The sequence below is a fragment of the Rhinopithecus roxellana genome, chromosome 15 (assembly GCF_007565055.1).
Source record: "Rhinopithecus roxellana isolate Shanxi Qingling chromosome 15, ASM756505v1, whole genome shotgun sequence".
NCBI lineage: Eukaryota > Metazoa > Chordata > Mammalia > Primates > Cercopithecidae > Rhinopithecus > Rhinopithecus roxellana.
In genome coordinates, this window is record NC_044563.1 from 115,254,888 (window position 1) to 115,268,708 (window position 13,821).

At 41.8% G+C, this 13,821-nt stretch overlaps 1 protein-coding gene across 1 annotated transcript in view; it reads right to left on the minus strand.

Moving 5' to 3' along the window:
• NELL1 (neural EGFL like 1) overlaps positions 1–13,821 on the minus strand; it is a 949,982-nt gene that overhangs the window by 834,320 nt on the left and 101,841 nt on the right. Inside the window, 1 exon segment of the mRNA XM_030918045.1 lies at positions 432–582. Coding sequence (XP_030773905.1) covers positions 432–582 — 151 coding nt within the window.

Sequence of the window (13,821 nt, forward strand, 5' to 3'; positions counted from 1 at the left end):
ATTATATTTATTTGTCTATCTTCCCTACTAGCTTATGTGATCTTTGCAATGAAAATCCTACACTATTCACCTTAATATTCCCAGTGTCGAGTATAATCCCCACATAAACACACCGTACATGTTTATTGAAGGTTGTTAAACATAACTAATTAACTTGCTTATGACTAAATATGATAGAATGTGATTTTATTCAAAGTCTACCAAAAGATAGGTGAGAAAGATACTCATGATTGGTCCTTGGAGAGCAAACAAGAAAGCCACTTTGACCAAAGTAAATTCTTAATGCAAAGTAAATTCATGAATGTGTTTAACAGAAACGAGGCCTCAGTTAGATGAAAGTTTTCATGGGGCTACAAACTCTAAATTCCAAGGCATTTTGTATAACCCATTAACTCTAAGGAGATTTTCAAAAGCAGAAAGAGCTTTCTTACCTGTGCTCCAGTTCTCGAATGGACAGTATCACTCCTGAAGTGGATGGCTTCTGCTGTACAGTAGCCAAAAAGGTGAATTCACTCTTGTTCCGGAACAGCTGAATTAATTTCTCACTCACATGAGGAGCTGCATGGATCTCTCTTTCTATGTCTAGGAATCAAGAGGAAGATCAGGAGAAACAGGAGAGAAGGAGAGAAGAGGAAGGAGAAGGACAAGGAGAAGGACAAGGAGAAGGACAGAGAAGAAATACAGGAGAAAGAGGAGAGGGGAGATGAGAAGGAAGGGGAGAAAAGATACATGGTTAAAAATGTCATGTCCAAAGAATCCAGATTGCATTTTTCATTTTCCTCTTCTGTCAATAGTTTTCATTTTCAGGCACCATTCACCACTCCCTACAGCTACATTCATTCAATGCAAATCCCGGAAATGCTATCTCTGTCACCGCGCCCACTTGTCACTTTGACAAGTTCACAATTGGCCAGTGATTTCTGACAGGAATTTTGACAGGACACTGAGCAATTCAGTTTGCTGCAAACAGATTAGGTTGCTGTAAATAAGGTGAGAGGTAGTCGGATAAATGTGGTCCTAAATTCAGACCCAAATGCCACTGGGATAATAAGACCCAAATGCCACTCAGCATCCTCCAATTTCACTTTTTCCATGGACACAGCTTCCTTGTCCCCACAATGTATATAGGAAACCTATCCTTGCCTTGTACCTAGCAGATATTTACTAGCACTAATAATGCCAGACAACTCTGCCTTTGCTTAAAGAATAAATACAAGGCATGCTCATGCTCCACACACGTGCCTGGAATTTCTCCATAAACATGCAATGGATGACTTTCCTCATGAAATATTTATTGAAGTTGAAGCCAATTCAGCAGGCCTAGAGGTGTGTGATTCCAGCTAATCCTGCTCCTGGACAAGAATGTTTCTTTCTCCAACATCAGCATAATGAGAGACATCCATCACTTCATACCCAGACTCACCCTTGTCATGATAAACTAGGTGTTATCTCATTATTTTACACTACATTTTCTGGCATCAGAAAGGGGCATTAAGGGAGCAAAGTTAGAGAAGATTATTCAGAGGATGATGAATGAACATTATAAGTGCGTTTGGTGGCCTCCTCTCACATTCTGACCACCTCCTCTGACTGCTTGATAACTACTTGGTTATTTCTCCAGGACTACATGGGAAGCCCTTGAAAAACATAGAACTTCAAAGGCTGCACTGCCCAAGCAACATCACAGACTGGTATATGGACCTTGAAGAATCTCATCCTAAAGAGTGGCTTCTGAATAAGATATCCTTCAATTCTTGACCTTGGGCCTCAGTTCTCTCATCTGCAAAATGAGGGGGTGGACTAGGTGATCTCTTAGAGCCTTCCACCTTAGCCTTCTATAATTTTTTGAATTGCTGCTTCAATTTTATAACACAGAAAAGAACAGCACAGTCTTTTCCACCTGTAAATATCTAGGCTATGAATGGCAGAAAGCAATGTTTGTCCTCTATCTTGGAGACACCCAACTCAGGTAGACCAGTCTACCAGTATAAAACCTACCTGAGGCTGGGCATGGTGGCTCAAGCCTGTAATCCCAGCACTTTGGGAGGCCGAGACGGGTGGATCACGAGGTCAGGAGATCGAAACCATCCTGGCCAACACGGTGAAACCCCGTCTCTACTAAAAAATATGAAAAAGTAGCCGGGCGAGGTGGCAGGCGCCTGTAGTCCCAGCTACTCGGGAGGCTGAGGCAGGAGAATGGGGTGAACCCGGGAGGCAGAGCTTGCAGTGAGCTGAGATCTGGCCACTGCACTCCAGCCTGGGCGACAGAGCAAGACTCTGTCTAAAAAAAAAAAAAAAAAAAAAAAAAAAAAAAAAAAAAACTATCTGCACAATAGTAGCAAGGCCTTCACTACTTAATTGTTAAGTGGCATGCTGTCAGCTTTTGTCAAGCTTTGAGATAAGAGATAGCCACTTGAAAAATGCTTCTATACCTTCTACCAAATCCCAGCCAAAGACACTCCAGATGATATTTAAAACCTATTAAATGTGTGGGTGAATCACTCTGTAAACGAGAATATTAGAAAATGTTTGTTAGTATTATTTTTATTATCATTACTTCTTTATTTTGAGATGGGGGTCTCTCTCTGTCACCAGGTTGAAGTGCAGTGGCATGATCTCGGCTCACTGCAGCCTCCGCCTCCCAGGCTCAAGCGATCTCCCACTTCAGCCTCCCAAGTAGTTGGGACCACAGGTATGTGCCACCATGACCAGCTGTTTTTGTGTGTATGCGTGTGTGTGTGTATTTCTGGTAGAGACAAGGTTTCCCCATGTTGCCCAGGCTTGTCTTGAACTCCTGATCTCGGGCGATCCACCCACCTTGGCCTTCCAAAGTGCTGGGATTATAAGTGTGAGCCACCGCACCCTATTATCATTACTTCTAAGCAAAGATCATCTTAATAAATTCACCTATAAGTAATGCCAAAAAAATTCAACTCTTAAAATTAAGTTATATGTTGACTTTTTACTTTTTTCTTCTTTACTCATCAATTAGGAATCAGCTGATTGGTAGTGGATGCCTGAATTTCAGGATTCTAAAGCTTGGGGCCAAAGAAAAGAGAGCCATAAGTGTTCAGCAATGCCTGCTGGAGGAAATGGATATGAATATCACATCAGCTATGGGTATCCTCACCTCTCACTCAACTCTCCCTGAGTGATGTCATCCAACCCCATGACCAATGGCCTCCAACTTTATATCTGCAGCCCTAACCTCTCCCTTAAGCAGTACATTCAAATGTTCACCTTCAAGCATTTCAAATTGTAATGTGCCCACAGTGAAGCCTGTTCTCTTCCCTCCACTCTCAATTTTCTCACAGAGGTCCCAGTCTTACTAAACAGTAACACCCTGTTCCTCAAGTCAAAAAACTAGAAATTGCCCTTGATTTTTCCCTGTTCTCCACTCTCCATATCCAATCTAAAAACAAGTCAAGTGGGCTCCCACGTCTGGAATCTGTCCACTTCTTCCCAATTTCACTGTTAAAACTCTTGCCAAGCCACTATCATTGCTCCCTTGGGTGCTTCCAATGATCTCCTAACCTTCCCACTTCCATACTGCCCTCTTTTTACCATTCTTCACACAGTAGTTAACGTGCTCTTTTTAAAGCCTAAGTCCGAGTCATTTCAGCCTCCTGCTTAAAATCCTCCAATGGTTTCCCACTGCTCATAGGATAAAATCCAGTCCCTTCAGCATGCCTGCAAAGTTGCACACAAACTGATTCTTGCCTACCTCTCCCACCCCATTCATACTTTTCTCCTTGGTTGCTAGAAGAGCACACCAGGCCCACTCACACCTCAGATCTTCATGCTTGTCCCCCTGCCCACAGTGCTCTTCTCTCTCCTTTTCACGTCCCTGACTCCTTCTCCTTCAGCTTTCACTGTAAATGCAATCTTCTGGCCTCTCCAAGGCAGGATCTGCATTAATGTCTCTCTAATACTCCAGTCTGGGTATTTTCTTCATTTGACTTGTCATATTATATGTATTGTAATCCATTTATTATTTGCTGATATCATTTATCACAGTCTTGTTTCAAGTTTGTTACCTCATATTATTTCCTTTCTTTTCCCACTAGACTGTAAGTTCCATGAGGGCAGGCATACTTATTTATCCATTGTTTTATCCACAGTTCTTAGTGCCTGGCACAAAACAGGCATCCAATAAAGGTTTACTGAATTGGTTAATGTATTTTCCATTTATTTTTCTCATTTATATTGTTACTTCAAGTAATCACATATATTATGGTCAGAAAATAATATATCTTTTGGAAAACCAGGAGATAAATGGGTCCTTCTCAAATGCTCATGGCCATGAAAATTTATTTTAATGATGTTTGCTGCTGAATAAGCCCTACTTCTTTGCAGGACACCTCCACTTAATACTCTGATCTAGTCCTACCATACTTCTGCTCACTCAACCCTCCAAGAAAATGGAACATTTCTTATGCTGGCTTTTCTGATTTCTTTTTATAAATGAGTGGCACACTGAAGTAAAGAGACCCCATTAGCACTCACTAGAGTGAAATGGAAGAAACATCTGTTTTGATACACTGAGGCTTTATATGCATTCTCATTTTCAGAGAAGCCCTTTCAAGTAAATTTTGACCATGATTCAGATGTTAAAAAAACACAACAAAGTAATTCTATGTCTTACAATATGCAGGCAGAAACAATGGACAGGTTTCAAAGGATTGAGATCACTTTGAGTTTTGCAGATGACTAGCTGTGTGACTTTGGATAAAGTACCTTACCTCTCTGAACCTCACACTCTACATCTGAAAATTAAGACCACTAAATTCCATGATCTCCAAGTTCTTTACTAGTCTTGACGTTTCATTTCAGTTAATCACTTGATCCTGCTCATAGCTGCATAGCAAAAGAAAGCACTGAGGGCAAATTCCATCTATTAAGAAACCTAGATTCTACAATTTTTCTCCTCTGCTGATTTTCCAAATTAACATAAAACATAAAGTTGTCAACTATTAAAAATAGTGATATGTCACCTACTTTGCAGCAACCTGCTTTTTCCCTGGAGTTAAAAGAGCAACCAATGAAACCCAATTAATGGGAATCTATAGTGAATATTGTACTTCTATATTCAACCACTATAATATGTGTTTGCTGTATTACTTAAGAATATTCAATTCTGCTAGAGAGAACAAGAAAAACAAATGGGACAGATAAAGCCCATAAGAAGTGCTAAATGTAGAGAGCAAGTTAGAAACCTGTGAAACATGCTAAACATAGACTGAATACATGGAACATAAGTGTGTTGAACACAGATAAAAAGGATTGAATAACAGTGTTACTTACAAGTACAATCGGTTGGGAGGACCAAGTTATAATGTGCAAATCATGTCACCTTCACAATGACAGTCATGCCATCCCTAAACCAACACCCATCATTGACATCCATTTCATTTCCATTCTGGCCCCACATGTACTATCCTTGAGAAATGCTAATAAAACCCATCACTGCTCACCAAATTAACTGGTGAATTACAGGTGTATCCAGGATTACTTTCTCCTAAGTATTTCCAATAGAGGAAGCATGTGGGCTCCGGAAACCTCCCATTCGCTGAGCCCCCTCCCTTTTCGTTAACCTCAGCTCCAGTCCTCATAATCACACCATCATCAAAGAAGCTGGTGCAGCAGAGAGAGAGAAAAAAAAAAAAAAAAAAAAACAGAATATATGAGCAATGAATAACACAGGAACTGGGTGGGCTGGTGCTTCCCGCTGCTCACACTCAATCCTACATGTGTTAACCTACTCCATCTCTTTCCCCTGCTTCCTCCTAGATATTTTAAACATGATTCAAGTATTTGAATTTAGTCTGTCCGTGAGGCTTCCCATTTTGTAACCTCTGGGGGTGTCCTTGGAGGCCACCATTGCATAAAAGTAGTTTCGCATACAACCACCACTTCACTTAAAGTGAATATTTCACATTTTTAAAAAGGGGGGAAATGGTGTTCCAAATACTCAGGTTTTGCATGTTCTAGTTAAGAAGTGCTAACTCAGCAGCAAGAGTTAAGTGCTTTTTCTTTCCCAGGATAAAATGGGTCTACCTAGTCATTTTTAAAGAAAGACTAAAAATGCTAATATGATGATTAAACATCAGCAAAAAAAAAAAAAAAAAAAAAAAAAAAAAAAAAAAAAAAAAAGTGCTGGGTGAAGGGAGGAGATTGGAGAAGGAAAGAAATTAAATGATGGTATTCACACCCTCTTCTCTGCCTCAAATAGCAGCAACTTCATTTCCCTCTTCCCTGACGTATAGAGTGCGGATGGTGGTGAATTTCATTGTCAACAAGCATATACCTTGCTTCCCCTGTGCCAGGCACGGTGGTTGGCACTGGGGGAATGAAAGTAAAAATACAGTTTCTGCCCTGGAGGATAGACACATAAGCAAGACAGTTTCCTTAAGACAATAGTTACAGAATAGGGCAGTGCACAAAAAAAACAGAGGAGGCCCATAGAGATTAGGGATGACATCATGGAGGAGATATCATTGAACCTGACTCTAAAAACATGAATAAGCATTTACTAGGCAGGAGAGAGGAAGAGGGCATTCACTGCAGCAGCATTGTATGACTGTGAACTCACGTGTTTTACATTATCCCAGCATTTTTCTTTTTCTGCAAGTGTATCTCTTACTACAAGTTCAGCAGAGAAAGCATCTACTTACCTAATATTGGAGCAAATTCTCAGGACCCTGATTGGCCAAGGGGTACCACATTAGCACAAAACAGACCAAGAGGCAAAATCCCCACCAATGCACAGCTAAGAATCAGCAAATTGAGGTGGGAAAAGCAGCAGCAGCCAGAAACAGATAAACACAAACGCACCAAGGCAGCCCGCCTCAGCCTCAACTGGTAGAGAATGCAGGCAACATTTCAGTAATTACACTGAGAACTTCAAAATATAGCAAACTCCTGATATAGACAGGCCACATCCTTCTAGCCTGAGTGCCACATAAGCTCATGGTAAGAACGGCCCCAAAAGGTAAAGCAACATTTCTTAATTTGAAATGACAGTTGGCTTTTCATTTCTGAATGTAGAGGAAATTTGTCAATTCAGAACTGCCAACCATCAGTGAGGCAATTTCTGGTTTTGGAGGATGAGAGGCACATGTCCCATTATTTGGTCTTGTGACCCTTCTTTAAGGATGTCAGATGTTATTGATCCAAGCAACTTTCAAAAAAACAGAAATCACTAGAAGACTCCCACTTAACATGTAAGGGATTTTCATCTCCACTAACAAGTGCACAATAACATTCTGTTAAACCTCCATTTGTTCCAGAAGCCGGAATGAGAAAAATCAAACGTGTATGTCTTATTACTGTGCCAAGGGCAGGGCTAATGCCCTGCACATGTCATCTCACTTACAATAACTTTAGGAGAAGACATTATTATTATTCCTACTTTACAGATGACCAAACTAAAGCTTACAGAATTTAAATAATGTTCTAAAGGACACTGAGCTAGGAAGGCTTGGTGCTGAGATTTCAACCCGGCAAGCTGGTCCCATGAGCTACACTCTTAACTGTGCTACACCCGCTATTCACCAATATGTGTGATCTCGGTGCCTGATATAAATCAAGCGTAAATCCCCATGATACACCCAGTGTCTGGCACTTTTGTGTTCACTCAGGAAATATTTATTGAATAAATGAATGAACAATCTATTTGTACATCCCTTAAGAGGTAAATACGAACACATCTCCATTTAACAGGTGAAGGAACTGAGGCACAGAGAGGTTTCATGGCTTGCCCAAGGTCACATGACGAGTGGAGACAAAGCTGACTCTTGCCCCAGCAGAGTCGACTGTGACATTCCATGGCATTCAACTGATGCCTCTGCTTATTTTTTATCTTCCTCCCTTTCCTGTCCCCAACAGCCCACACTCCTGCATTCCAGCACCACAAGCCTCACATCCCTTCTTCCCAGGGCCATGTTCCTCCCCATTTTGGTACACTCCCATCTGCAGCAACCTCTGTCTTCTCTCCTTTTCTGATAACATGTTAATTGCTACTCCTCAGGCCAGTTTTCTCTGACTACCCCAGGCCAGCTCAGGTTCCTGTCTTTATTTATCTTCATTGTACTTATCACAATTGTCAGGGATTATGTGTATAATCATTTACATGTGTAATCATTTTATTAAGTGCTCCATATATATATATATATATATATATATTTTTTTTTTTTTTTTTGAGACATGATCTCACTGTCACCCAGGCTGTTGCCCAGGCTGGATCATGGTGCAATCTTGGCTCACTGCAAACTCTGCCTCACAGTTTCAAGTGATCCTCCTGCCTCAGCCTCCCGAGTAGCTGGGACTACAGGCACCCGCCACCACGCCTGGCTAATTTTTGTATTTTTGGTAGAAGATCAGGTTTCGCCACATTGCTCAGGCTGGTCTCGAACTCCTGGGCTCAAGTGATCCACCCACCTTGGCCTCCCAAAGTGCCAGGATTACAGGCATGAGCCACAGCCCCCGGCCAAGTGCTATATTTATTCCCCACTGAACTGTAAGTTCCATGAAAAATTGCCTACCAATATGTACACTACACCTAGCACAGTGCCTGGTATGTGGTTAAGCCTCAAATCTTTGTCACATTAATAAATCATATTTGGCTCCAAAGTCTGGAACACAATATAAGGAAAAAGGTTTACCAAATACATGCAAATATAACCAAACCTGTTGAGAAAAAAGTACATTCAAGTAATGAGCTGCCTAAGGAATAATAAAGCCAGTTCAGTGTCCCCAACTCCTCCATTAGGGGACTAAACCTAAGGCATCCTGTGACACATGGTATTAACCAATTTTCTATAATTACTGTGTAATTCGATCAAAAGAGATTCTAGTACCCCCATAATTTTGCTAATTAGATAGGTACTGTAAGGCAGATGAGCTCTTCTTAAAAACATTTGACAATACTAGTAAGGAAAATCAATGCATCCCCTGTTGCTAAGAAATTAACAACATGTAGCTACTCCTCTTTAGGCTGCCTTTCCACACTGCCACCCACCAGCAATCAAGTCCCGTTATCCCCATCCCCCTCATCCCCATACCTCCCGCCCCATCTCAGTGAGAAACACAGGAATGAAGAGAGAGTTAAAGTATGAATGCCAGCTCCATCTGAATCACAAGACAGGAGAACAAAAAGCAAAAGAGTGGTGAAAAGACTTTTTTAATATGATTAAGAGTGCATTATATAGTGAAGAAGCTATCCAACAGCAGAGAATGGCTAAGTAAATTAGGATATATACACCCCATGGAAAATTATGTATGATAATATAATGATATGAAAGGCATTGAAATAACATAGGAAATGTCCAGCCAATACTCTGAAACACGTATACAATAGTACATACAGCATCATATCAAGTCTACAGTAAAATAAAAATTGTTTCGTGATGCATAGCAGATAGATGGCCTTCAATTTTATCAAAAACTGGGAGCTAACATGGGTGAAATTTTTCTTCTTTTCATGTGTCTGAATTTTCCAAATCTTCTCTGAGAGTTATTGTAAGAAAAAAACAACATCTATGCTAAAATACATGAGCTCATCATAGAAACTGGAGAAACAAGAAGGACATCCTACAAAAGAAGAAAATAATCACCAATCACCTTGCTTTCAGTCCCACAATTGTGTATCCTTCAATCCGTGAAGACAACAGAGGGGTTTTTTGGGCAATAACTGACCAGCAACCCTCCTCAGGTGCCATTTTAATACACACTGATTGCCAAGAGTCTGAGAACCCCAAGGGTGTACTCATCACATAGTGCACGAAACTCTAAGCACCAAAGGTTGCTGGGTGCAAGAACATCAGTTCCAGCAAGGGATCTCTCGATGTTCTTATGAAGACATGAGGGCAGTCCTTGCCCCTGCCCTCTGCTAACCACCCATCCACTCATTTATTCCTTTGTTCATTCATTCCTAACTTTAAAAATCTTTACTGAGCACTCCTCTGAACCAGCACTGTGGACACAAAACTAAGACACACCTTCTATTCATGAGGAGCTAAAAGTCTAGTTATAAAGACACAAACAAAAGTGAATAGATTCTGCTCAGCTTTTCAGTTCAGAGATATAAGAAAAGTAGAGCCAGGCATGGTAGCATATGCCTGTAATCTCAGCTACTCAGGAAGCTGAGACAGAGGATAACTTGAGCCCAGGAGTTCAAGTCTATCCTGGGGAACATAGTGAGAAAGACCCTATCTCTAAGAAGAAAGAAAGAAAAAGAGAGAGGAGGAGGAAGGAAGGGAGAGAAAGAAAGGAGAGAGAGGAGAGAAGGAAAGAAAAAAGAGGGAGAGGAAGGGAGGGAGGAAAAAAGGAAGGGAGGGAAAGAAAGAAAGGGAAGAGAGGAGAAGGGAGGGGAGGGGAGGGGACAGGAGAGGGGAGGAGAGGGGAAGAGAGGGGAAGAGAGGGGAGAGGAGAGGAGAGGGGAAAGGCGGAGGAAAGAAAGGGGAGGGGAGGGGAGGGGAAGAGAGGAGGAGGAGGGGGAGGAGGGAGGGGGGCAGTGGGGAGGGGGAGGGAGGAAGGAAGGAAGGGAGGGAGGAAAAAAGGAATGGAGGGAAGGAAAGGAGAGAGACAAGAAAGAGAGAGGGAAAAAAAGGTCATGTTTAGGTTATGTCATCACAGGTCTGAAATCACCTGGAACAGTACCAGAGAGTGAGTCCCCTCACCAGGGACTTAATCTTCTAGGTAAGAGGCAGTGTAAGGTAGTGGTTAAGAGCTCAGGCTCTGAAGCCTCACTGGTTAAGATTCCAGTTTCAAGCTGGGCGTGGTGGCTCACGCCAGTAATCCCAGCACTTTGGGAGGATGAGGCGGGTGGATCACTTAAGGTCAGGAGTTCAAGACCAGTCTGGTCAGCATGGCAAAACCCCATCTCTACTGAAAATACAAAAATTAGCCAGGCCTGGTGGCATGCGCCTATAATCCCAGCTACTTGGGAGGCTAAGGCAGGAGAATCACTTGAACCTGGGAGGAGGAAGCTTCAGTGAGCCAAGATGGCGCTACTGCACTCCCGCCTGGGTGACAGAGAGCCAGACTCTATCTAAAAAAAAAAAAAAAAAATCCAATTTCACCTCTTATCAGATGTATAACCTTGGATAACTTCATCTCTCTGTGCCTCAGCTTCCTCACTTTTACAAATGAGAATAAAACCACATCTACCCACGGGGATAGTATAAAGATTAAATCAATTAGTACATGTTGAACTCTCAAAACTGTCTTCCACAAAACAAGCACATGACAACTGTTAGCTTGTTTGGTATACAGCCAGGACAGGCCCTGGGTCCTGTAGGATGGGTGGGGTATCAAGCTATGGCAGCAGCCACCATGCCACAAGAGCCTTGGTGCTGCAGCTGGGGCTGAAGTAAAGGTCACACTGATGGTTGCTTATGGCTGTAGCCCAGCAGGAGAGCAGTGGGCAGGTGAGCAGGGGTTGCCAGCCATGGGTGGAGGCATGGTTAGTAGTCAGTTCTAACTCTCTTCTGTTAAAACAAAAATTGAAAATTGGGCAGAGGCTATAGGACTTCCAGCCACTCCAATCTATGTCCAGCCAGCCAATTTCCAAACAGTTCTGAATTTTTTATTTTTGCTAGATGTCAAGCTAAGGACTTTATATATGCTAATTTGATCCTCATAGCAGCCTAATGGTGTCAGCATTGCTATCTCCATTTTACAGATGAGATATGAAAAGTTAAAACGTGTTCTACTAAGTAGTCCAGCTGGAATTCAAACCCAGATCTGTCTAAAGCCAACCATAAGGCACCACTGCCCCTCAGCACCATCATCTATGGGCTCAGACAAACCAGCGTTTGAGTCTCAGCTCTGCCAAGTACCTGCTGTACAACCTTAGATAGCGGTTTTCCTTCCTTCATCCTTGAGTTGCCTCATCTGTAACACTCATCTTCCAGGGTTCAGGAATGAATGAATGAATGAAAAGTGCCTAGTATTTTTGGTAGTATGCATCTTATGACATTTCTGAGATGCTTTAAAAAATGCCCAGATATCTAGACATTAAAGTCAGGGCTTTAATATTTTCTAAGCATATTCATACACATGATAATATTTCAAATTCATAAAACCAATTAAATGGGCATTAATAGCCTCACTTTAAAGATGAAGAATCTGTGGTTTATAGAAAATAAGTGACTTATCCAAGATCTCACCTCTAGCAAGTAGCAGAGATATGTCTCTGACTCCAACTTTGTAGCTTATTTTGTATATTTGTTTGGCTTCCCTAATCCCCAACACGAGAGAATCATTACAATTCTCTACTCCAATGCTACACCTTCCCTACATAGAGACACTCCTCCTCCCACAGCCTAAACTATTCCGTATATTAAGGGTGTCATCTGTAACCTGCTTAAAAAGTTTGGTGGGCTGATCTAATTACAATTCATTCCTTTTCGTGCACAGTCCTCATTCTCAGGCACGAAAGAGACATTTTTAAATGCTATATTGGTCCTGACCTTGCCACATCTACTCAGATTCAACAGTAAACAGTAGGGCATCATGTTCAACTGCCAAACTCTCTAATTTACGATTATTCATTATAAATCATTTTTACATGTTGCTTCAAATGCTGTTTTTCAAGAATAAAAATCTGCCTGCATTGAAATGCACAGTGATTTTAATATGCAAGCCTCCTACAGAGATGATGTCTCATTTTAATTATTGTTTCGGTTTAATGGGTTTTCATTAAATTAGAGGATAGAGCAATTACTAGGGTGAACAGCTAATGTTTCAAAGGTAAGCTCCTGTGGCTCCGTAGGCAAAAAGACAGTTGTGGCATAGAGAAGTAGAAAGACACACTCTTCCGAATAAGCTTGTATTCAGCCTGACAGAAAACAGCACCAGATAGTTTTCTCCCCAGCTTCAAAATAGAGCTTGTATCCCCTCTCTGTGATATGCAAACAGCTCTCAGAGTATCGTTAGAACTTAGAGGTATCTTGGGGTATCTTAATCATATGACTTTTCTATCAGGAATCTAGGCTTCCCTGTCATCACAGTAGAAAGTGCTCTTAAAAGTCCACAGCCTGCAAAGCGATATGTCAAACCACAGGAAAATACTCCTGATGAAATTGTCTTCTCTCTCACACACAAGTAATTTAGTTGGTTTAGTGGATTAATGTCTGACTTCCCACCCCTGGGAAATTGGTCCAACTTCAGCATAGGATGCAATGACCAAAATCATATTAATTAGCAAACTGTCAGAGGCTCAATGAGAAATGACTTTGGTGGCCTCAGCAATATTTCACCCCAGAAACTGCACAGATTTGACACTCAGGGACCAATAGGGCAGCATTACCTCAGATGGAGGCAAAGGAATTAATAAGAAGTAGGAAAGGAGGGAGAGTGAGAGGTAAAGTTGGCTTTATTGGGGTCCCAGAGGTCAGTGGTGAGGGACGTGACTCAGTACTTGGGGAGGGGGACCCTCTGCATTGCAGAAGCCTGCCACTGGGGAGATGGAGGGGGCTTAATAAGCTTCAGATATGTAATTTCTTCTCTCCAATTGAACCAAAGGAGAAAGCTGGGGGAAGCTAGAGGGGTCTTTCCAGAAACAACTGTGCAGGTTGTTTCTGGAAAGACCCCTCTGTCCAGTGCAGGTCTGGCTATAATGCATGCCAAATAAATAGTACAGGAGCCTCTCACCTTGCTATGGGAAGGAGGGGAAAAAAATCTTTTCCATAGCGACCAGGAGTCATGAAGCAATGTCAGTCCCAGGTGAACCAGTAGGAACTTAGTGATGAATAGGTACCCTCACGCTCACCACCACCCCACCCTCCCAGCTGGTATTTCTGCCAGGAATAATAATTC